Source organism: Lissotriton vulgaris, chromosome 4_2 (genome assembly GCF_964263255.1).
Source record: "Lissotriton vulgaris chromosome 4_2, aLisVul1.2, whole genome shotgun sequence".
Lineage (NCBI taxonomy): Eukaryota > Metazoa > Chordata > Amphibia > Caudata > Salamandridae > Lissotriton > Lissotriton vulgaris.
The window spans coordinates 5,673,050-5,698,011 of NC_141692.1; the positions used below are offsets into that span (position 1 = coordinate 5,673,050).

The window sequence follows — 24,962 nt, forward strand, 5'->3', positions numbered from 1 at the left end:
TAGAAAAAAGATAGATAAAAAGGGGTAAAGTAGTAAAGATAAGGAGAAAAGAAGGGATTAATAGGTATATAATAGAATCGCACCACAGGAAATAGTAAAATGCTGCCTCATGGACAATCGCGCCCCCCATGGGACCAAAAGATGTAGAGGCTCCAATAAAATATACATTTAAAGAATGAAACCTAAAATGTAATCCTATCAATGTTAGAGACTCAGAGTGGAAGGCGCTCACCTGGAAATAAGTAAAGGATATACACGGGTACACTCTAAAGGCAGCTTCCAAGAGAAGTTCTTCTCAGGTCAAGACACTTTACCCAATGACAATGTTTCTGGCTTCCGACCACCCTCGATGTTCACTCCTTTGTTGGACCAGGTTCATCCTGAAGTGGGCATTTTCGAAGAAAGTGTCTATTCTAAAATTCAGAGCATGACAACATTTGTTCCTAAACCAGCGTACAATCTTGACTATGAGGAGTACCAGGCCTTAAAGAAACTCTCCTCGAACCACACCCTTACCATTAAGCCGAGTGATAAGGGGGTTGGTATTGTGGTTCTAGAGTGTCAGGAGTATAAAGAGCAGATACTTCTCACGCTCAATGTCCGTGAGTCTATCGGCGGGTCGCCTTGTATCCTTTGGATAAAATTCAAACTGAGATCATTGAGATCACCCATAGAGCCCTTGAACATGGATCCATTTGCAACCAAGAATTTGAATACTTTAATAAAACTTTTTTTAAAGTTCTGGTTCTTTACGGGTTGCCTAAAATGCGTAAGAACATCCATACTTCCACATACAGGCCTATTGTGTCCACTGTGAGAAGGTAGCCTGGAATATGTTGTCCACTATTCTAGTGGGCACCTTGCACCAGTCTAAACGACCACATATTCAACATGCAGACACAGCCATTGCCCCCCAACTACGGAAGGTCAGCAACATCTCCTTCGAAACTGCAATATTCCCGGAAAGCTGGAAGCACGCCGAAATCAACGCTATCCTCAAGAAGCTCAAGGCGGACCCCAAGGACCTCAAGAACTTCCGGACCATCCCCATGCTCCCGTTCCCCGGCGAAGGTCATCGAGAAAATCGTCAACATGCAACTGACCTGCCACCTCGAAGTCAACAACATCCTGGACCCATCCCAATCCGGATTCAGACGAAACCACAGCACCGAGACTGCCCTCATCGCCGCCAAAGACGACATCAGGCGTCAATTAGTTAGACAATGGTGAAACATCAGCCCTCATCCTCCTGGACATCTCGGCTGCCTTCGACACGGTCTGCCATCGCATGCTAAAAAAGCGCCTCCAAGAAGCTGGTATCCAAGAGAAGGCCCTCGACTGGACCACATCCTTCCTCTCCGGCAGATCACAGAGCGTCCCCCTCCCACCCTTCCGATCCGAGGCCACCAACATCATCTGTGGCATCCCCCAGGGCTCCACCCTCAGTCCAACGCTGTTCAACATGCACAAGTGGCCCGCCACCACAACCTCAACATCATCTCCTATGCCGACGACACTCAGCTCATCCTCTACCTCACCAAGGACCCACGCACCGCCAAAACCAACATTCATGACGGAATGAAGGCCATCACCAACTGGATGAGGAGCAGCCAGCTGAAACTGAACTCGGACAAGACGGAGGACCTCATCCTCAGACCCAACCCCTCGGCCTGGGACGACTCCTGGTGGCTGACCACTCTCTGGACAGCACCGACACGCACCAACCTGGCTTGCAATCTAGGATTTATCCTCGACTCCTCCCTCTCCATGCCCAAACAGGTCAATGCCGTCTCCTCCTCCTGCTACAACACCCTCCACACGCTTCTCACGATCTACAAGTGGATATCGACTGAAACAAGAAGAACGGTGACACAGGCCCTCGTTAGCAGCAGGCTTGACTAGGGCAATGCGCTCTATGCCGGAATTCCAGCCAAACTCCTTCGACGACTACAGCACATCCAAAATTCCTCCGCCCGCCTGATCGTCAACGTCCCCCGCCTCAGCCACATCACCCCCCACCTGATAAACCTACACTGGCTCCCCTTCGACAAGAGGATCACCTTCAAACTCCTCACCCACGCACACAAAGCACTCCACAACACCGGACCAGCGTACCTGAACAACAGACTCAGCTTTCACACCCCCACTCGCCAGCTCTGCTCCGCCAGCCTCGCCATAGCCGCCATACCCACCATCCAACGAACAACCTCCGGGGATAGATCCTTCTCCTACCTCGCCGCAAAGACCTGGAACACCCTACCTACCCACCTACGGCAGACGGAAGACCTACTCACCTTCAGAAGACTCCTTAAGACCTGGCTCTTCGAGCAGTAGGGAACCCCCCCCCCCTCTCAGCGCCTTGAGACCCTCACGGGTGAGTAGCACGCTTTATAAATACCATGATTGATTGATTGATTGATTGATTCGGTGATGATTGTAAAGTCAACCTTATAGACTAGCTATCTTAGTGGTAGCATGGACAAGCAGTCTTAGGCTAAAACTTCAGAGAGCATGTGAAGCTAGCTGTTTTACCATATATAATCCCTTGAATACCAAATGAAAGGACACCACACAAGGCATATATCAAATATATATGTATTTATTACTAACACAACCTCTCTGCACTCTTTATGAGGTCAGAGTTCGAAATACGTTACAAGTTACTCATTAAGCATACTATAAGTTGCACAAAAAACGATTCTGCCCTAGGGGCCTCAAGAACCATATACTTAGTAAGTGGTATAAGAGCCACTTCAGGAAAAGTTAATAGACCTAGGGCCTAGGAAATCGCTGGGGCTACACTACAGGACCAAAGGTTTGGAAGTAGGAGACCCACGGGAGAAGCATGCCGTGTGGGAATACAGACGCAAGTTACCATTGACTTACAATGGAGAACGAAGAAGTCACAAAGTTACTGATTAAGGACACTTCCGGGTAAACTACGGTGAAACCCCTTTAAACTAGGACACTTGGATAGTCAATACCCAGGGGAACACTGGAGTACTCGAGTTACCTCACCCAGGGAAGCCGGGTGCATAGGTGCCTTTTCGTGGCAGGTTTTGTCAATGCTTTCAATGGAGACCTGCAAAAGAAGTGCTGCAGGCGGCGGAAGGAAGAGTGTCCATGTGGATCCAAGGGTGGATCAAGGAGCTGAAGAACCTGAAAGGAGAGGGTACAGAGTCGGGGTCACTAGCCAGTGACCAAGATGGAGTCAGGTGATGTCGCAATGCAAACAGGTGAAGAGGTGAAGCTTGTCTCTGCAGCCACGAGGACCAGGAGGCGTCGATGATGACCAGGAGCTGGAGTCGAGCTGTCCCACAAAGGCTCTAGTTGACTGCGGTATCGGTATCTGGATTAGACCCAACAAGCCTTGGTAACTGCAACCCACTCAGGAAGTGAAGATTTGCTTCAGTTCAGACCAGCAAGGTCTGAGGAGCTTCTCTTTTGGAAGGAAGCTGGAGCAAGCCCAGAGCAACCAGGCAAGCATTGAAAATTAAAAGGATCATCTTCAGGGGGGCTCACCAGCCAACAGGATAGCAACCGGGAAGACGCGTCAAGCTGAAATGCAGGAGCAGGCCCCACGCGGCATTCGTGGAGTGGAGTGTGGAGGGCTGAGCTCTAGTGCAGATATTGCTCGTGTCTGGGGCTTCTCATGTCCCAATGCACAACTGCGAGTTACCTCAGGAGTCGATGCAGTTAGCAATTTGCAGGATGTCCAGGGAGTCTGGTCTCACGTCTCTCATGTCTGTAACAGGTCCCACCTTTGCTGTGCATGTGGGTCGGAGTCAAAGAAGTCTGGAAGTCCAGTCCTGAGTAGCTGAGTTGACCGGTTCCATCGGGATCATCGACAAAGCAAACTGGCAAGTTACTGGTGGTGCCTGATTGAACAGGGTGATCACTCAATGACCACAAGGGAGATCTTCTTCAGTCTTCTAGTCAGCATAGAATGTTGAAGTCCAAGAGTTCTGTTTTGTAGTTTCTTTCCAGGGTAATTGATGTCTCTAGACACAGCTCCTAACTTTATACCAAACTAAGGGGATGGTTTACCTACTAGGTCCCTCCTATGGGTGGACCCTGAGTAGGGGGTGGTGACACCCCTTTCTCTTTGTCCAGTTTCATGCCAGAGCTGGGACTGGAGTGCCCCAGCAACTGGTTTGAACCGGGCTGTGCATGGAGCACCTTGTGTGCCCCAGGCAGTGTCTAATTTTTCAGCCCTCCCTGCCCCAATACACTAAAAGCCTGTCTGGAGAGGTGCTAGCACCCCCCCAAGGCAGGGAACCTATTGTACAGGCCTCCCCTACAGAGTTTCATCCAGCAGCAGGAGGTCACACTCGTGTCTGTGGCAGCATTCATTTTGTGATACTGAGGCTCTGTTTAACTTTAACCGGGTAAAGCAGTAACCAACATGTCTTCTCCCTCTAGAAGGGTAGAATGCTACCCCCGCCACCAGAATTGGCAGGGGGTAGTATTCCAAAGTGTTTGACACCTTACACGACATGTTTTGATAAAGCCAAACCAACGTTAGCATTAACCGCGAGGATTATAATGCACTTAAGAGTATATGGTATGGCTATATCATAGAACAGCTATAAGGACATAGTTCCGAAAGCTGCAGAGGGGCTCAGCTCTTGCTAGGGCACCCTCTCACATAAAACCAAGCACTCTGCCTCCAGGATTGTTAAGGCCTGCCATAGGAGTGACCTATAGGTTACTATGTTTCTATATATAAGGTAGATATAGGTATACTATATCTAAGTAAGGGGTGATTACACCACCATACCCAAGCTGAGTGATCAGCCTGTTGTGTCAGTTTGGATAGCCAGCCAGTAGTGGCATAATACATGCTGCAGCCCCTGGTAGGCCTTGGATGCACCTATGCCCTGGTGCCTATGGTACACTATACAGGGGCTCACAAAGGTGAGCCAGTACCCAATCAGGTATGTACCTAAAGTACATGGAGTACATTTTACAGATAGAGCAGATAGCCTGGGGCCCTGAATAGCAGGATCTCAGGCCAACTAAGTCAAAAACCAGCTAAACACTAGGCAAACAGTTGGGGTAACCATATAGTCAGATATCCACCTTCCTACATCCACGATTGGTTCTCTTACGGAACCTTTTTCAAAATTTGTAGACGCTTGTTTATCGCCTATGGTCTGTTAACTACCTGCCTATGTCCGTGATACGGGACATCTGATCACCAAATTCGAGGGCCTTAGCTTTAATGCTAACAAAGATATTTTGGTCTCAATGGACATTGAGGCCTTATATACTAATATCCCTCAAGGCGGTGCTCTGGAGGCGGTTACAAATATTCTTGACAGTTTTGACTGTCCTTCTTAGAAATTGTTCATCCTGCAACATCTTGCCATTGTCCTCAAGGAGAACTTCTTTGAGTTTGATAAATCCATCTATCAACAGGTCCAGGGCATTAGCATGGGCGTGGCTTGTGCCCCTAATACAATGGATTTGGGCCCAAATCTCTGTACTGGGGTGAATGTATGACATTGTTCTGCATTCTGTCCATCACCTGTGGTTTTTGCATTTGTCGCCCGAGTGGGATGGGTATGCTCAGATGTGAGTCCTATGCACTCCACACCACTGGATTCAAGCAAGCCGGGCTGAAGACAGCTGGAATGCCAGAAACCAGTCCTAGGAAGCTTGAATCCGGTCCAGGAAAGACATGGCTTGGCAGTTCGGGCTGGACTGTTCCCATGAGGCACAGGGTCAGACTGATTTACATATGGCCATGTCTGAACTGGGGTGGTGTGGAGTGCAAAATAACAATGGATTGGGGCCCAGATCTCTGTACTGGGGTGAATGTATGGCATTGCTCTGCATTCTGTCCATCACCTGTGGTTTTTGCATTTGTCGCCCGAGTGGGATGGGTATGCTCAGACGTGAGTCCTATGCACTCCACACCACTGGATTCAAGCAAGCCGGGCTGAAGACAGCTGGAATGCCAGAAACCGGTCCTCGGAAGCTTGTTTCCAGTCCAGGGAAGGCATGGCATGGCAGTTCGGGCTGGACTGTTCCCATGAGGCACAGGGTCAGACTGATTTGCATATGGCCATGTCTGAACTGGGGTGTGTGGAGTGCAAAAAAACGATGGATTTGGGCCCAGATCTCTGTACTGGTGTGAATGTATGACATTGTTCTGCATTCTGTCCATCACCTGTGTTTTTTGCCTAATGTTGCTATTGCCTATATTCAAGGAGAAGTTTATTTATAATGAGATTGCCCCCTTTTTGTGAATGTTACCAACAGGAATCGTTTTATAGACGGCATTTTCTCTATTTGGAAGGGCCCTGAGGAACAGCTCAACTAATTGATTTTATGGATCAATCTTTGTGACACACACCTCAAGTTTAGTACCAATATCAGTACTGATAAAATTGAATTTCTGGATGTCTGGAGTCAGGTCACCAACCAATCTATTGAAGTAACCCTATACACGAAACCTACAGCACGGAATCCTCTTCTTTTTTACAAAAGCTTCCACACACGGAGCCAGAAGAACAGTATACCCTTTAGCCAATTTCTGAGGCTTCGTGGAAATTGCACTGACATCGGCAATTTTGAGTTTCATGCTTCACAACTTAAGACAAAGTTTCTCCAGAGAGGATACCCACACAGACGGGCCAGAGAATCATATAAGAGGGCAAACTATTACAACTGTGATGCCCTGCTGTACCCTAACAACAAGAAGAAAGATCCCAAATTGGTTGTGGTTACTACCCATTCCAACTTTAATGAAAAGCTGAGATATATTGTCAATTCTCAATGGCATATTTTGAACACAGACAAATCAGTGGAGAAACTGGAAAAACCTATCTTTGCATTTAGGCGGAATAAGAACCTTAGAAATGCACTAGTTAGGGCCTCTGTTTCCCCGGACTCTGGGTTTACAGAGAGATCTATCACAGGTTCTAATCCCATCAATGTTAGTCACAGATATGGCAATTGCCACGCATGTGATGCCTTATTACCACTTCTGAACTTGTGTGGGGCAGGAAGAAGTTTTCCTTCAGGGAAATGACAAACTGCTGTACCACAAATGTTATCTACCTCCTTCTTTGCCCTTGTCATAAGGGGTATGTCTGTGAAACTAGTAGACAATTTAGAATGGGGCTCAGTGAGCATAAGTCATTCATCCGCAATTACCAGATGGGAGCTCCTCTGGTTGCCCATTGGAATGAACTTAAACATTCCATTGAGGACCTCAAATGGCTTATTCTTGAACGAGTGATCTGTGTAATAAAGTGAGATTCACACTGGATTAAGTTCAGTAGGTTATATTTAATCAGCCCCAACCAACAGCCAGCTAACAACTGACAAACATGGAATTACAAGATATGGGAACCTTGGTATCATATGGTTCCAAACTCTAGGTGCCAACATGGAACCAGAAAACCCAGGATGACAGGTCATCACACTTCTCCCTCTTAAACACTAAACAGGTTTACATGTCCAGCAATGAAGTAGGCAACGGAAAGAAAAGGTAAAGCAAAGAAGAAACTATCTAGACATAATCACGCAAGTGAACAGGAGGCCTACATACTCTCACACTCTTGCGAGAATAATTAGAACGCAGATCAGGAACAGCAACAGCATCATCACATTTCCCCTTTCCACCAAAATGAGAAACACGACTATTGTTCCAGATACGACCATCCTCCGTCTTTACAGCATTTTTGAAAATGTTCACAATGGTTCTAGGAACAGAAAACTTCGACCAATTTTGACAGCCCACAGGAGCCCTGATTTTTACTACCTCACCCACCTTGAACTTGGAATCCTTAGCAGAATTTCTCCTATCCACATAAATTTTCCTTTTTCTCTGAAGTTCCAATTCCCTTTCTCTCCATGCACCCACCCTATTATTTTTAACACCCTTGTCTGCAGCCATCCAGGCAGGACACAAACAAGTATTTGGTGCTCTACCCTTGAAAAGTTCAAACGGGGTCTTTCCTGTGGTAGAGTGAGGAGAGAATCGATAAGCTGAAATTCTGTTCTGCAACTCTTTTCTCCAGTCCAAATTGTGAACCCTCGCCAACTGAATGCTTTCCTTCAAAGTTTTGTTGAGTCTCTCCAAAGCACCATTTGCTTCTGGGTGATACAAAGAAATCTTCTTGTGAACTATGCCACACTTACTGAGATACTCCTCGACTTTCCCAGAACAAAATTGAGGCCCATTGTCAGAAAGAATTGAGTTCGGAAAACTCAAACGCTTAAAGATAGACTCCAAAAAGGAGATAACAGACTCACTTGTAATCTCCCTTACCAAACTGACCTCAACCCATCTAGAATACAAATCCAATAAAACCAACATAAATGGAGTTTGATGCTCGCCATGTAAGGGCCCCACAATATCAACTGCAACTTCATCCCAGGGAGACCTGGGCAATCTCCTGCAAACCATAGGAGAGGACTTGGTCCTCAAAACGTTATCACTTGCCTGACAAGAAGAGCAATCCCTAACAGCGCGTTCCACCAACAAATCGATACCTGGCCACCAGAAGTCCATTCGTATGCGTTCTTTCGTCTTGGAAATACCCAAGTGACCCTCATGAGACATGTCCACCAGAACACTTCTGAGGTTAATGGGAGGAACTAACCTAGTACCTCTCATGAGTAAACCATCTACCACTGCCAACTCATCAGCAATCAAAGACCACGGCTTCTTTAAAGAACAAGGCCTACCATCTTCCAACAATTTAATGACCTCCAACAATTCCTCATCCTTACTCAGCTCCTCTCTCCAAACATCTTCTTTCACCGCCCCCAAGGTAACATCACACACCTTTAACTCAGTCTCAAAATCGTCAGCCAAAACCTCCTCAACATTTTCTACAACATCCACCAACCTAGACAGACAATCTGCCGAGACATTAGTTTTTCCTGGGATATATTCAAACTTGAACATAAACTCCTGCAAAGAAATTACCCATCTCCTTATTCTTCCCGAGATGGAGTCTAATCCCTTCTTTTCAAACACTTCCTTTAGCGGTTTGTGATCAGACCTGACGGTAAAGGAGGAACCCCAAACAAACTTCCTGAATTTATTCACAGCCCAATATATACCAAGCGCCTCTTTCTCTATGACAGAGTAATTCAACTCTGCCCCCTTCAAACATCTCGAAGCACAAGCTATAAGGACCTCCTTGCCTTTCCTCAGCTGTAACAACAAGGCACCCAGACCCTTACTGCTAGCATCTGTTACAATAAACGTTGGATCGCCTGGAACAAACGCCTGCAAATTTGGTGCATTCCTCAGATCCATCTTCACCTGATCAAACTCTCTGCTACACTCCTCAGTCCAATTAAACACAGCATTTTTACACATGATCTTTCTCAGATTAATAGTCTTATCTGCAAAGTTTCTGACAAACTTATTGTAAAATTCTGCCATGCCCAAAAATGATGAAACCTCTTCTTTTGAACATGGTTCCTTCAATTTCTCTATTATTTCAACAAGATCCTTTTTTGGACAAATGCCCTTCCTAGAGATATGGTGGCCCAAATAATCTAGTTCATTGACGCCAAACTTGCACTTGCTCTGACGCAGAGTCAAACCAACTTCCAACATTTTCTTCAACACCAGGCAAACCCTCTCATCATGTTCCTGTTCGTTCTTACCAGAAATGAGAACATCATCCTGATAACATCTTACCCCCGGTATTCCTTTGAACAGATCTTCCATAATTCTCTGGAATACCGAGGCTGCCGAAACCAGCCCAAAAGGCATTCTTAAGAACTTGAATGCACCCATTGGTGTAATAAAACTAGTAAGCTCTTGACACTCTTCTTTTAGAGGGACTTGGTGATAAGCCGAAGCCATATCTAAGGTGGTGAAATAGCAAGCCCCATCTAACGTAGAAACCAACTCCTCTATGTTTAACAAAGGGTACTTGTCAACTATTACCTCTTTGTTTAAAGCACGAAGGTCAACACACAGCCGAATCTCATTATTAGGCTTCCTCGCGACCACAATTGGTGCGAGCCACTCAGATGCTTCTACTGGTTGTATAACCCAAGTCGACAACAACTTCTCAATCTCTTTACCCACAGCATCCTTTACACAAATTGGAATGCGTCTTACTTTAGCAGCAACAGGCACCGCACCCAACTTCAGTTTGATGTTGTGATTGTAACCTTTTATACATCCTAGTTTCTCACTGAACAACTCTTTATAGTTCTTAATGAACTTGTTCTCAACATTGTCTATAGCCTGTACCTGAATAACTGGATGGGCATTTGGATTGAGACTCACACCCAACCTTGCCTGATGAGACCAACTCAACAAGTTGTCACCCCTGTTTACCACATAAACTTTTGCTTCTGTATACCTCCCTTTATATTCAATGCAGTCAAAAAAGTAACCCATTATTTTTATGGGATGTTCTTGATAACCTGTTGGTCTTATATCCGGTTTACACAAAGTTTTTTCCTTCCCAAACACATTTTCAAACACCTCATTTGAAATAAAAGTAACATGTGAGCATGAATCAAATTTCATCAACACACTTGCTTCCCCAATCAACACATAATCAGAAGGATGTTCTACAACATCTTCATTAATCTGAAAGCTGACCAACTTAGTCTCGGTCTTCATATCTCTCCCAACTCTTGTTCTACAATTTCTACCAATGTGTCCGTTTCTGCCACACACATTGCAATTGAACCTAAGAGCAGGACACTCTCTCGCATTTGCCATATGCCCATATTTCCCACATCTATAACAGGTTCCTTGAAAAGGAGTTGTGAATTTCTTACTCAACTGTATTTTAGAAATTCCACCATCAACCTCCCCTTTCAACCTTTCCTCCTCACACACCTCTTTCTTTTCCTTCTCATCCTGTCTCTTCACAGCCTGACACACCACTTCTTGTGTTGAAGAACTACTTGGTTTGTCATCCTTTTTCTCTTTGCTTAGTTCCCCAACGCATTTTAACATATGTTCAACCCTTTTTGCAATACCTACTACTTCTTCAAGTGCAGGCTCATCCTTTAGCCACAACTCTTCCCTTATCTTATCACTCACGCATCTCAAAATGAACTGATCCCTAATGCGTTCTTCCACTAAACCTCCAAACTTGCAACTTGAAGCCAACTTTCTTAGAGCAGTAATGTACTCCTCAACACTCTCTTCCTTACCCTGCTCTCTTAACCCGAAATAGTACCTTTCCATGATTGTACTCACTTTAGGAAGATAATGTAAATCCAACTGCCTAGCACACACCTCATATTCATTCAATCCTCTTTGTTCTGCTTGAGGAATGGCCGGAAGAGTCTCCAAAATCTCTTGGCCTTCTCCGCCCAAACAATGCATAAATAAAGCATGCTTCCTTTCACCACTCAAATTTGCACCACACACCCTTGCGTAATTTTCAAAGATCTTTTTCCATTTTTTCCACCTAATCAGTGGTTCACCCGGTTCCATCAGGAAGAAAGGTGGTGCAGTTACATTCTGCATTTTACAGCACCAATTCCACTCAAAACCCTTACACTTGTTCCACTATTAAATCTTTATCAGCAAAGTACCACCTCCCTTCCCTCAAAAAGGTGTGCCCATCACCGTCGACAGGCTTCAAGTTCCTCAATGTGGAATCTGTCCGCCAAGCTCCTCCGACTTTTCTCTCCCTCGCGTTTTCACTCATTTTCCTTACAACGGGTCCTTCAGTCCTCCTTCTCCATTGAAGTATATAATCTTTTAATGCCACACTCCAAACCGCTGCTTCAGTTGTATCAATCCTCTTGAAATGACAGAAAAAACGAATAAAATTGAAAAAAAAAATCCAAGATGGCCGCCACTAATCCATCACAAACATTCAGGCTTGTTTCCAAGGTGGATTGGGCTTTCTTTTCTTCTTTTTCAAAACCAAGTCAAAATGGCCGCCACAACATTAAATGTTTCTTTCTTTGGCTATTAGAGCTTGTTTTTTTCCTTTTCCCAACCTAAAATGGCCGCTAGGAAACAATTGTATCAGTTTCTATGGGCGATCTCGATTGTTTCTTTCTTCCATGAAACACGCCCAAACCAAGATGTCCGCCACCTTGATGCCTTGAGAGGTAAAAGGGAGGAGTTCTGGATCTTCACCTTACAGACAGCCACCACGGGCCTGAATGAATGTCTTCCGTGGGAGAATGCCATTATTTAATGGCTTTGTGGCCTTTTATTCTTCTGCTTGCCATAGACTCTTCCGTGCTTCTAAGCTTAGGTTGATGGTTATATACCTTTGGTAATGCTACCAATGGGGTCCCTCTCTTCTAATGAGTCCTCTGCATTTCCTTCCCGTGGTTATGCTTTATTCCACCTTTATTCTCCCCTGGGAGGTTCCTATTATCATTCTGCTAGATATTTGTAATGGTTATTGGGCGAGCTTCCTCCCCACCCCCTTTATTTTAGGTTTGGTTTTATTTTTAGCACATGATACTTTGTTTTCGATCGCTGCATTCGCTGGTTGTTATTTCACCAGATCGGGTCAATTTTTCTTTTTTCTTTTTCCTTTTATCTATATGTTGGGACTTTTCTGTGTATTTCCATATTCTTCATGTGTTTCATCATTATTACGCTACCTTGGCATACTCTTCTAAATGGAGGACGCTTGTTACTTCCTCAGGATCGCTATTATCTTTGGACCTGATATGGCTCCACCTCTGAGTCTATTTTATTCTTTCTGTGTATACACTGTGATATGGCAGACTTTTTTCTATCCCCCCAAGTTCGAGTCCGTCCTCGATCTTTATGTTGGGACACAGTTGCTTTCTGATTTGCTATCAGGGTTGGGTGGAAAATGGCCGACATATGGATCCCCTTCTTTCAGGTAGTAATAGACGGTCTAGTCTTTCCGCAGTCTACTCAGGTGTAAGTTGTTCTGGCCCATTACGCCATATAGGGTTCAGCATTTAAAGGAGGGTCCCCTGGGCCATCCTCCTATCGACACCCCCGTCGGCAGGATGTTTGGTCCATTCTCGTTGGAAGGAACATTCTAATAAGGTAAGTGGTGCTTGCAGCGGTTTCTTCTCTTTTTGATTGTTTGCTATACCCTATTTCGCTTTCCTGGCTTCCTACCTAGCTTACTCTATTTCTTTTTATGCTCAGGTCCCGACTGTGATTGTCCCTGTGTACGCAATTTTTGCGGTCTTTCCCGCTTATATCCAGGGTCCTTAAAAGTAAAAAGACGTACTGCCAATACGGTGGCCTAGGACTACAGGAAATGTATGTTAGGTAAGCATTGTCTGGGGTATTCTCGCCCTATTTTTCCCTGTCCCAATTTCATTATGTTAGCCCTTTCCCTTATCAAAATTTCACTCACTGATTTTTTTTTTTCTTTGTACTCGGTTCTGTATGTAAGCAAAAGGCATTCCCACTTTCGGTTTCACCCAACGAGGGGCCTTTACGCCTATTCTCGTGACTTACCTGCATTGGCTCTTCGAAGCTGCCTTTAGAGTGTACCCGTGTATATACTTTACTTATTTCCCGGGGAGCGCCTTCCACTCTGCGCCTCTAAAATTGATAGGATTCAATTTAGGTTTCATTCTTTTAATGTATATTTTATTGGAGCCTCTCCATCTTTTGCTCCCAGGGGGGTAGCGATCGTCCATGAGGCAGCATTTTACTTTGTCCTGTGGTGCTATTCTATTATATACCTATTAATAACTTCTTTTCTCCTTATCTTTACTACTTTATCCCTTTTTTTATCTATCTTTTTTTCTATCTTTCTTTTGCTTTTTAGTTTAGCCAGTTTTATACCTTCTCTGTGCACAAGTGAACTAGGGGAGCATAGAATTTTTCCACAGTTTGAAGCAAGAATTTTGTCTTTGGGCCCCCCATCATTGAGATGTTGCCCCAACTCTGAGATCCTTTTCCTCCATGACACTTAGGCTGCTCCGTGTGGGCCAATTCATCCAGACCTTAGACATTCTATATGTTCTGTGCCCTAACTCTGCAGTAACCATTTGTTCTGTGATGATTAAGGCCTACCGATATCTTTCTCTTCTGTTTATATTGATTTAGGAATCTCAGTCTTTTAGGATGCATATCATGTGCCATCAAGACTTCAGGATAAGGAAGTAACCTGTACCCCTAGAGTTGTAAGGTGTGTATTTTATGATACTGGTGATGGAGATATATATATTTTTTTTCCTGTCCCCTACACAGTTTATTGGGATATAAGTTCTACGTTACTGTTGAATCGTTATGCATATTCTTAGCTATCATGCGTCTTTTTCTTTTTATCTTGTGTCTTATCCTTTATTTTGAGTTTTTGTACTTTTTTGTGAACCTTGTTAATGTCATGCTCAATCTGCGACCTTGATTAGTCCTGCTTTTAACTTTTTTTTTCCTTGTATATTCTTCTCCCACAGATAGTTTATTCAGCCCTGCCGTGCACACTGTATTTTATACATATATTGTTTGATGACCACCCATCGGTCACGAATATTGATTAAAGTATGAAATTTGCGCCCTAACGTGTGGCAGCACTTTTCTTCTGTTTGTATTTTTGTATGGTATATTTGTGAATTTTAAATTCTTGTTCTTTGTAATGTCTGATGTTTTTCACTTTTCTGTAATTAAATGTGTTTTGGATTTATTGTATGCGCTATATGTATTTGCTTTTTGTTTGTTGGATACATAGTGTGTTTGTCTATTTTTGAATATTGTTAATTGTGAGCTGGATTTTTTTGTATTTTTTTGTGTTTTATGAATATTTGTGCAAAGTGTATATGATTATACTGAAAGGGTAACTCTTAACTTCCTATTGTGGAATGAACTGCACTGAATTGTACCGAATTGGGTTTTAATTTTTAGAGTCCACTATGAACTGATTCATTAGTCCCTTGTTCCCCCGCACTGTGTTCTTTCCCATACATTGTATGTTTTTATCTGTTTTAAATGTTTTATTGCATCTTTTATGGCCTAAATGGCCGAAATAAAGTAACTTTGGATTGGATATATGATTATAATGCAATGTGATATATTTTGTGCACTTTCATGAATGAATTTATCTATGTGTTTCGTCGGACTCTTTTTAAAGAAAATGATAAAATATGTAATAATGGCAAATAAATAAATAAAAAATTAGTTGAGCTGTTCTGTGGGTGAATTTTTCAATATCCTGGAGCCATTGCCCTTGTTTAAGTAAGGTGGGGACATTCTTTGAAGTTCTTTAGGCTGTTCTTTTCCCTGGTTGGATGTTCCCTTAGAATTGGTTTTCTCAGGGTCCCTAATTTGTTTATCTAGCTGTTCCAGCACAGCACCATGAACTATTCATGCACAGCACTCTGCACAGATCATGCCTAGCACTCAATACTGTTCCAGCACTCTGTACTGTTCCTGTGCAGCACTCTATACTGTTTCTGCACAACACATTGTTCTGTTCGGGCTGGACTGTTCACATGAGGCACAGGGTCAATGCTGATTTGCATTTGGCCATGTCTGAACTGGGGTGGTGTGGAGTGCAAAAAACGATGGATTTAGGCCCAGATCTCTATACTGGGTGAATGTATGACATTGTTCTGCATTCTGTCCATCAACTGTTGTTTTTGGATTTGTCACCCCGAGTGGGATGGGTATGCTCAGACGTGAGTCCCATGCTCTCCACACCACTGGAGTCAAGCTATCCTGGCTGAAGACGGCTGATAGCCAGAAACCGGTCCTAGGATGCTTGATTCCGGTCAAGGAAACACATGGCTTGGCAGATCGGGCTGGACTGTTCCCATGAGGCACAAGGTCAAGGCTGATTTGCATATGGCCATGTCTGAATTGGAGTGGTGTGGAGTGCAAAACAACGATGGATTTAGGCTCAGATCTCTGTACTGGGGTGAATGTATGACATTGTTCTGCATTCTGCCCATCAACTGTTGTTTTTGCATTTGTCACCCCGAGTGGGATGGGTATGCTCAGACGTGAGTCCCATGCTCTCCACACCACTGGAGTCAAGCTATCCTGGCTGAAGACGGCTGATAGCCAGTAACAGGTCCAAGGATGCTTGATTCCGGTCCAGGAAAGACATGGCTTGGCAGTTCGGGCTTGACTGTTCCCATGAGGCACAGGATCAGGCTGATTTGCATATGGCCATGTCTGAACTGGGGTGGCAGAGTGGGATAAAGAATGGTGATGGATTAAACCCAGATCAGTTGACTGGGGGTGAGTGCTTGTATTGTCAACGCTCGGTCCATCATTTCCTTTGGTTTTTCTTTGTTTGCCATAAGTTGGCAGGGTATGCTCAGACGTGAGTCCCTTGCTCACTTTGCCACTGGATTCAAGCACGTCGGGCTGAAGACGGCTGAAATGCCAGAAACCGGTCCTCGGTAGCTTGTTTCCGGTCCAGGGAAGGCATGGCTTGGCAGTTTGGGCTGGACTGTTCCCATGAGGCACAGGATCAGACTGATTTGCATATGGCCATGTCTGAACTGGGGTGGCAGAGTGGGATAAAGAATGGTGATGGATTAAACCCAGATCAGTTGCCTGGGGGTGAGTGCTTGTTTTGTCAACGCTCTGTCTATCATTTCCTTTGGTTTTTCTTTGTTTGCCATAAGTTGGCAGGGTATGCTCAGACGTGAGTCCCTTGCTCACTTTCCCACTGGATTCAAGCAAGCCGGGCTAAAGACGGCTGAAATGCCAGAAACCGGTCCTCTGTAGCTTGTTTCCAGTCCAGGGAAGGCATGGCTCGGCAGTTCGGACTGGACTGTTCCCATGAGGCACAGGATCAGACTGATTTGCATATGGCTATGTCTGAACTGGGGTGGCAGAGTGGGCTAAAGAACGGTGATGGATTAAACCGAGATCAGCTGACTGGGAGTGAGTGCTTGTATTGTCAACACCCCGTCCATCATTTCCCTTGGTTTTTCTTTGTTCGCCATAAGTTGGCAGGGTATGCTCAGACGTGAGTCCCTTGCTCACTTTGCCACTGGATTCAAGCAAGCCGGGCTGAAGACGGCTGAAATGCCATGAACCGGTCCTCGGTAGCTTGTTTCTGGTCTAGGGAAGGTATGGATTGGCAGTTCGGTCTGGACTGTTCCCATGAGGCACAGGATCAGACTGATTTGCATATGGCCATGTCTGAACTGGGGTGGCAGGGTGGGCTAAATAACGGTGATGGATTAAACCCAGATCAGTTGACTGGGGGTGAGTGCTTGTATTGTCAACGCTCCGTCCATCATTTCCTTTGGTTTTTCTTTGTTCGCCATAAGTTGGCAGGGTATGCTCAGACGTGAGTCCCATTCTCACTTTGCCACTGGATTCAAGGAAGCCGGGCTGAAGACGGCTGAAATGCCAGAAACCGGTCCTCGGTAGCTTGTTTCCGGTCCAGGGAAGGCATGGCTTGGCAGTTCGGGCTGGACTGTTCCCATGAGGCACAGGATCAGACTGATTTGCATATGGCCATGTCTGAACTGGGGTGGCAGAGTGGGCTAAAGAACGGTGATGGATTAAACCCAGGTCAGTTGACTGGGGGTGAGTGCTTGTATTGTCAATGTTCCGTCCATCATTTCCTTTGGTTTTTCTTTGTTCGCAATACGTTGGCAGGGTATGCTCAGACGTGAATCCCTTGCTCACTTTGTCACTGGTTTCAAACAAGCCGGGCTGAAGACGGCTGAAATGCCAGAAACCGGTTCTCGGTAGCTTGTTTCCGGTGCAGGGAAGGCATGGCTTGGCAGTTCGGGCTGGACTGTTCCCATGAGGCACAGGATCAGACTGATTTACAGATGGCCATGTCTGAACTGGGGTGGCAGAGTGGGCTGATCAACGGTGATGGATTAAACCCAGATCAGTTGCCTGGGGGTGAGTGCTTGTATTGTCAACGCTCCGTCCATCATTTCCTTTGTTTTTTCTTTGTTCGCCAAAAGTTGGCAGGGTATGCTCAGACGTGAGTCCCTTGCTCACTTTGCCACTGGATTCAAGCTAGCCGGGCTGAAGACGGCTGTAATGCCAGAAACCGGTCCTCGGTAGCTTGTTTCCGGTCCAGGGAAGGCATGGCTTGGCAGTTCGGGCTGGACTGTTCCCATGAGGCACAGGATCAGACTGATTTGCAGATGGCCATGTCTGAACTGGGGTGGCAGAGTGGGCTGAAGAACGGTGATGGATTAAACCCAGATCAGTTGCCTGGGGGTGAGTGCTTGTATTGTCAATGCCCTGTCCATCATTTCCTTTGGTTTTTCTTTGTTCGCCATAAGTTGGCAGGGTATGCTCAGACGTGAGTCCCTTTCTAACTTTGCCACTGGATTCAAGGAAGCCGGGCTGAAGACGGCTGTAATGCCAGAAACCGGTCCTCTGTAGCTTGTTTCCGGTCCATGGAAGGCATGGCTTGGCAGTTCGGACTGGACTGTTCCCATGAGGCACAGGATCAGACTGATTTGCATATGGCCATCTTTATGGCCCCTCTGGCGGCGTTGGCGGAGTCGTTCGGGGCCCAGATTGTATCCAACGCCGACGACACCCAGCTCCTCTTTTCTTGTAAGAAGGGAGGAGACTTTGATGGAGAGAGTATCCGGGATTGCCTTGGGGCTGTTTTTAAATGGTTCCAGCTGAACAGCCTCAAGTGCAACTCAGATAAGTCTGAGGTACTCTTCTTCGGGTGTGCATCGGATCCGGACTGGCAGGCTTGGTGGCCCACTAACATGTTCCCTCCGTCTTGCTCATCCCAATTAGCTAAGAACTTGGGGGTCAAGATGGATAAGGGTCTGACGCTAAGGTCCCAGATCCTAGGTGTGACGGGTACATGTTTCGGCCTCCTCAAGATGCTCCCGAAGTTTCTGCCTTTCCTGTCTGAGGAACACAGGAAGCTGACTGTGCAGGCTCTGATCGGCTCAATGTTGGATTATTCCAACGTCCTCTACTTGGGCCTTCCTGAGTTTCTGCTGCAGCGGCTTCAAGTTGTGCAGAATCCGGCCGCGAGGGCCATTTATGGCCTAAACAGGCGAGCCAGCGCTGCTGGCCTTTTGCAGACCCTACATTGGCTGCCTATCCGAAAACGGATTGCCTTCAAGGCGTTAACTTTGGCCTATAAAGCTCTTCATGCTGTGGGAGCTAAGTACCTCCAAAGGAGACTCGCCTTTTACCACCCGGCCCGCTCTCTCAGATCAGAATCTCTGTTTCTGGTGGCTGTGCCGCTTGTAAAGAGAGCCCGCATTGGAGGCCGCTCCTTTGGATTGCTGGCGCCACAGCTGTGGAATACCCTGCCGCTGACACTTCGCGGAGCTACTAATTTACTTGCTTTCAGGAAGGGCCTTAAAACCTGGCTGTTTGCCCTCTAGGCTGTTTTTGTTTCCTCTGCTCTGTTCTCTACTAAGTTTTTTTATTACTGTGTTGTGTTATTCTGCTGTAGGTCTCATTATTAAAAGCGCCGGGACACTCTTTTTGAGTAGCTGTGCGCTATATAAGAATAAATATAACATAACATAACATAACATGTCTGAACTGGGGTGGCAGAGTGGGCTAAAGAACGGTGATGGATTAAACCCAGATCAGTTGACTGGGGCTGAGTGCTTGTATTTTCAACGCTCCGTCCATCATTTCCCTTGGTTTTTCTTTGTTCGCCATAAGTTGGCAGGGTATGCTCAGACGTGAGTCTCTTGCTCACTTTGCCACTGGATAAGCAAGCTGGGCTGAAGATGGCTGAAGTGCCAGAAACCGGTCGTCTGTAGCTTGTTTCTGGTCCAGGAAAGGCATGGCTTGGCAGTTCGGGCTGGACTGTTCCCATGAGGCACAGGATCAGACTCATTTGCAGATGGCCATGTCTGAACTGGGGTGGCAGAGTGGGCTGAATAACGGTGATGGATTAAACCCAGATCAGTTGCCTGGGGGTGAGTGCTTGTATTGTCAACGCTCCGTCCATCATTTCCTTTGGTTTTTCATTGTTCGCCATAAGTTGGCAGGGTATGCTCAGACGTGAGTCCCTTTCTTACTTTGCCACTGGATTCAAGGAAGCCGAGCTGAAGACGGCTGTAATGCCAGAAACCGGTCCTCGGTAGCTTGTTTCCGGTCCATGGAAGGCATGACTTGGCAGTTCGGACTGGACTGTTCCCATGAGGCACAGGATCAGACTGATTTGCATATGGCCATCTTTATGACCCTTCTGGCGGCGTTGGCGGAGTCGTTCGGGGCCCAGATCGTATCCTACGCCGACGACACCCAGCTCCTCTTTTCTTGTAAGAAGGGAGGAGACTTTGATGGAGAGAGTATCCGGGATTGCCATGGGGCTGTTTTTAAATGGTTCCAGCTGAACAGCCTCAAGTGCAACTCAGATAAGTCTGAGGTACTCTTCTTCGGGTGTGCATCGGATCCGGACTGGCAGGCTTGGTGGCCCATTAACATGTTCCCTCCGTCTTGCTCATCCCAATTAGCTAAGAACTTGGGGGTCAAGATGGATAAGGGTCTGACGCTAAGGTCCCAGATCCTAGGTGTGACGGGTACATGTTTCGGCCTCCTCAAGATGCTCCCGAAGTTTCTGCCTCTCCTGTCTGAGGAACACAGGAAGCTGACTGTGCAGGCTCTGATCAACTCAAGATTGGATTATTCCAACGTCCTCTACTTGGGCCTGCCAGAGTATCTGCTGCAGCGGCTTCAAGTTGTGCAGAATCCGGCCGCGAGGGCCATTTATGGCCTAAACAGGCGAGCGAGCGCTGCTGGCCTTTTGCAGACCCTTCATTGGCTGCCTATCCGAAAACGGATTGCCTTCAAGGCATTAACTTTGGAATATAAAGCTCTTCATGCTGTGGGAGCTAAGTACCTCCAAAGGAGACTCGCCTTTTACCACCCGGCCCGCTCTCTCAGATCAGAATCTCTGTTTCTGGTGGCTGTGCCGCTTGTAAAGAGAGCCCGCATTGGAGGCCGCTCCTTTGGATTGCTGGCGCCACAGCTGTGGAATACCCTGCCGCTGACACTTTGCTGAGCTACTAATTTACTTGCTTTCAGGAAGGGCCTTAAAACCTGGCTGTTTGCCCTGTAGGCTGTTTTTTTTTTCCTCTGCTCTGTTCTCTACTAAGTTGTTTTATTACTGTGTTGTGTTATTCTGCTGTAGGTCTCATTATCAAAAGCGCCGGGACACTCTTTTTGAGTAGCGTGCGCTATATAAGAATAAATATAACATAACATAACATAACATGTCTGAACTGGGGTGGCAGAGTGCGCTAAAGAACGGTGATGGATTAAACCCAGATCAGTTGACTGAGGCTGAGTGCTTGTATTGTCAACGCTCCGTCCATCATTTCCTTTGGTTTTTCTTTGTTTGCCATAAGTTGGCAGGGTATGCTCAGACGTGAGTCCCTTGCTCACTTTGCCACTGGATTCAAGGAAGCCGGGCTAAAGATGGCTGAAATGCCAGAAACTGGTCCTCGGTAGCTTGTTTCCGGTCCAGGGAAGGCATGGCTTGGCATTTCGGGCTGGACTGTTCCCATGAGGCACAGGATCAGACTGATTTGCATATGGCCATGTCTGAACTGGGATGGCAGAGTGGGCTAAAGAACGGTGATGGATTTAAACCAGATCAGTTCACTGGGGGTGAGTGCTTGTATTGTCAATGCTCTGTCCATCATTTCCTTTGGTTTTTCTTTGTTCGCAATACGTTGGCAGGGTATGCTCAGACGTGAATCCCTTGCTCACTTTGCGACTGGATTCAAGCAAGCCGGGCTGAAGACAGCTGTAATGCCAGAAACCGGTCCTCAGTAGCTTGTTTCCGGTCCAGGGAAGGCATGGCTTGGCAGTTCGGGCTGGACTGTTCCCATGAGGCACAGGATCAGACTGATTTGCATATGGCCATGTCTGAACTGAGGTGGCAGAGTGGGCTGAAGAACGGTGATGGATTAAACTAAGCATGGGCGAATTTTGCGAATTCGCGATCTGCGAATTTGCGGATTTGCGAATTCGCGATCCGCAAAATTCGCGAATTAGTGCGAATTTTTGGTTTTTTGCGTGTTCGTGGGGTTTTTTGCGTGTTCGCGGGGTTTTTTGCGTGTTCACAGGGCTTTTTGCGTCTTCGCGAGCCGCTTGCATAGCGAAGTTACCCATGCAGTCGTTTATGGGCACAGAACCCCTGGTTCATCACTGCCACCCTCTGGTTCACCACTGCCACCCTCTAGTTCACCCCTGCCACCCTCTGGTTCATCCCTGCCACCCTCTGGTTCACCACTGCCACCCTCTGGTTCAGCACTGCCACTCTCTGGTTCACCCCTGCCACCCTCTGGGTCAGCACGGTCACCCTCTGGTTCACCACTGCCACCCTCTGGTTCACGACTGCCACCCTCTGGTTCATCACAGCACCTCTGGTTCACCACTGCCACACTCTGGTTAACCACTGTCACCCTCTGGTTCAGCACTGCCACCCTCTGGTTCACCACTGCCACCCTCTGGTTCACCCCTGCCACTCTCTGGTTCACCACTGCCACCCTCTGGTTCAGCACTGTCACCCTCTGGTTCACCCCTGCCACCCTCTGGTTCATGACTGCCACCCTCTGGGTCACCCCTGCCACCATCTGGTTCATCACTGCCACCCTCTGGTTCACCCCTGCCACCCTCTGGTTCAGCACTGCTTTCCTCTGGTTCAACACTGTCACCCTCTGGTTCACCCCTGCCACGCTCTGGTTCACCCCTGCCACCCTCAGGTTCAGCTTTGCCACCCTCTGGTTCATCACTGTCACCCTCTGGTTCATCACTGCCACCCTCTGGTCCACCACTGCCACCCTCTACCGAGACCTTTTGTGACCCAGCAGCAGCACAAAAAATGCACCATGGTGCTGGGTATTAACAACGTGATGCATCTCTCTGTGAGATGCGTCACGTTGTAAAGCCCTGCGCCATCAGAAGGCGTTCCGACTCAGCCTCCTAAAAGTGGCTGAGTGAAATCTTGTAGATTTCACTCAGCCACTTTTAGGCCAATGCTGCGTCAAAACCCTGCGCTTGCTTGAATCAGGCGCAAGGCTTGATGCAGCATTGGGGAGATATGGCCCCCCCAGAGCATTGCTGGAGCTGCATCGCAAGCGCAACGCAGATCCAGCAATGCGCTGCTTTTACGGCACAGATGCGTGACGTATCTGTGCCGTTTTTGCCACATGGTGCGCCGCATTGTAAATGGGGCGCACCATGGGGGCGGAGCTGCGGCGCACAATAACTGGCGCATCCCTAGGGATGCGCCAGTTGTTGTAAATCTGCCCCTATACATTTAGCCAACGAGGGAGCACTTACTGATTAGACAGTAGAAAGTACTCCAGTTGAGTAGAGGTATTGCACAAAAAGGTGGCATCTTCGTGGACAAACATGCAGGGCGGGATTCATTCTGCCCCCTGTTAGACTCGTTTTTTGTGCCCTTCTGCTCTCTGTTAGACTCATTTTTCCCTTGTTTTTTTGCCCTTCTGCTCTCTGTTAGATTCGTTTTTCCCTTGTTTTTCTGCCCTTCTGCCCCGTTAGACTCGTTTTGTGTGCCCTTGTGCCCTCTGTTAGACTCATTTTTCCCTTGTTTTTCTGCTCTTCTGCCCTCTGTTATACTCGGTTTTTGTGCCATTCTGCCCTCTGTTATTCCCTTGTTTTTGTGCCCTTCAGCCCTCTGTTAGACTCGTTTTTTGTGCCCTTCTGCCGTCTGTTAGACTCGTTTTTGTGCCTTATTGCCCCATTAGACTCATTTTCGTGCCCTTCTGCCCTCTTTTAGACTCGTTTTTCCATTGTTTTTCGGCCCTTCTGTCCTCTGTTAGACTGCTTTTTGTGCCTTTCTGCCTTCTGCATCACCACATCATCACTCAGCGCTACCCCAGCATCACTCAGCTCCACCACAGCACCACTCAGAACCACCATAGCATCACTCAGCACCACCACAGCATCACTCAACACCACCCCAGCATCACTCAGCACCATCCCAGTATCACTCAGCACCTTCCCAGTATCACTCAGCACCACCACAGCACCACTCAGCATCGCCATAGCCCCACTCAGCACCACCACAGCACCACTCAGCGCCACCCCAGCATCAATCTGCGCAACCATTCAACAAATGGTTCAAATATGTTCTCTCAATGTTTCAAACTTTATTACAAATGTCACAAAAAGATGTTAATATTTCACTTCTGTTCCTGGATTTTCGTCACAATAAAATACACTGAACATACACTTTTATTTAAGTATTAATTATTTAAAAAAATTAAAAGCCATTGTAATTTGTAATATCAATACAGCTAAGTCACGTAAATACAAAACATGCGAGACCTATTGCATTGCAAATGCTTGTTTGTACTTTGTCATCTACGAGATCTTCGCAATGTTTCAAAAGAGAGAAAGAGAGAGAGAGAGAGGGAGGGAGCGAGAGAGTGAAAGAAAGAAAGAAAGAACGAAAGAAAGAAAGAAAGAAAAAAAGAAAGAGAGAGAGAAAGAAAGAAAGAGTGAGACAGACAGAGAAAGAGCAAGAAAGTGAAAGTGAAAGGGAGAGAAAGGGAAAGAGAGGGAGAGAAAGAGAGAGTAAGAGAGATAGGGGGAGAAAGAAAGAAAGAAAGAAAGAAAGAAAGAAAGAAAGAACGAAAGAAAGAAAGAAAGAAAGAAAGAAAGAAAGAAAGAAAGAAAGAAAGAAAGAAAGAAAGAAAGAAAGAAAGAAAGAAACAGGGAGAGAGAGAATGAGAGAGAAAGAAAGAGAGAGACAGAGAAAGAGCAAGAAAGTAAAAGAGAGAGAGAAAGAGAGAGAGAAAGAGAAAGAGAGAGAGAAAGAGGGAGAGTGAGAGAGAAAGAAAGAGAGAGAAAGAGAGAGCGAGAAAGAGAGGATGTGAGAGAGAGAAAGAAAGAGAGGGAGATAGAGAGAAAGAGAGAGAGAACAACGGAGAAAGAAAGAGATAAGCAGAGAAAGAGGAAGAACTTGAAAGAGAGAGATAAAGAGATAAATAGAGCAAGAAAGGTGAGGGAGAGAGAGATAGATAGATAGAAAGAGAGAGAAAGAAAGGGAGAGAGAGAGGGAGAGAGAGAACGAGAGAAAGAAAGAGAGGCC

At 46.4% G+C, this 24,962-nt stretch overlaps 1 protein-coding gene across 1 annotated transcript in view; it reads left to right on the top strand.

Moving 5' to 3' along the window:
- The first annotated feature begins 349 nt into the window (after nucleotides 1-349).
- LOC147718106 (uncharacterized) overlaps nucleotides 350-24,962 on the top strand; it is a 127,831-nt gene continuing 103,218 nt past the window's right edge. Inside the window, exon 1 of the mRNA XM_086919243.1 lies at nucleotides 350-602. Within this exon, the coding sequence (XP_086775369.1) occupies nucleotides 350-602 (253 nt within the window). The remainder of the gene's footprint in view (nucleotides 603-24,962) is intronic.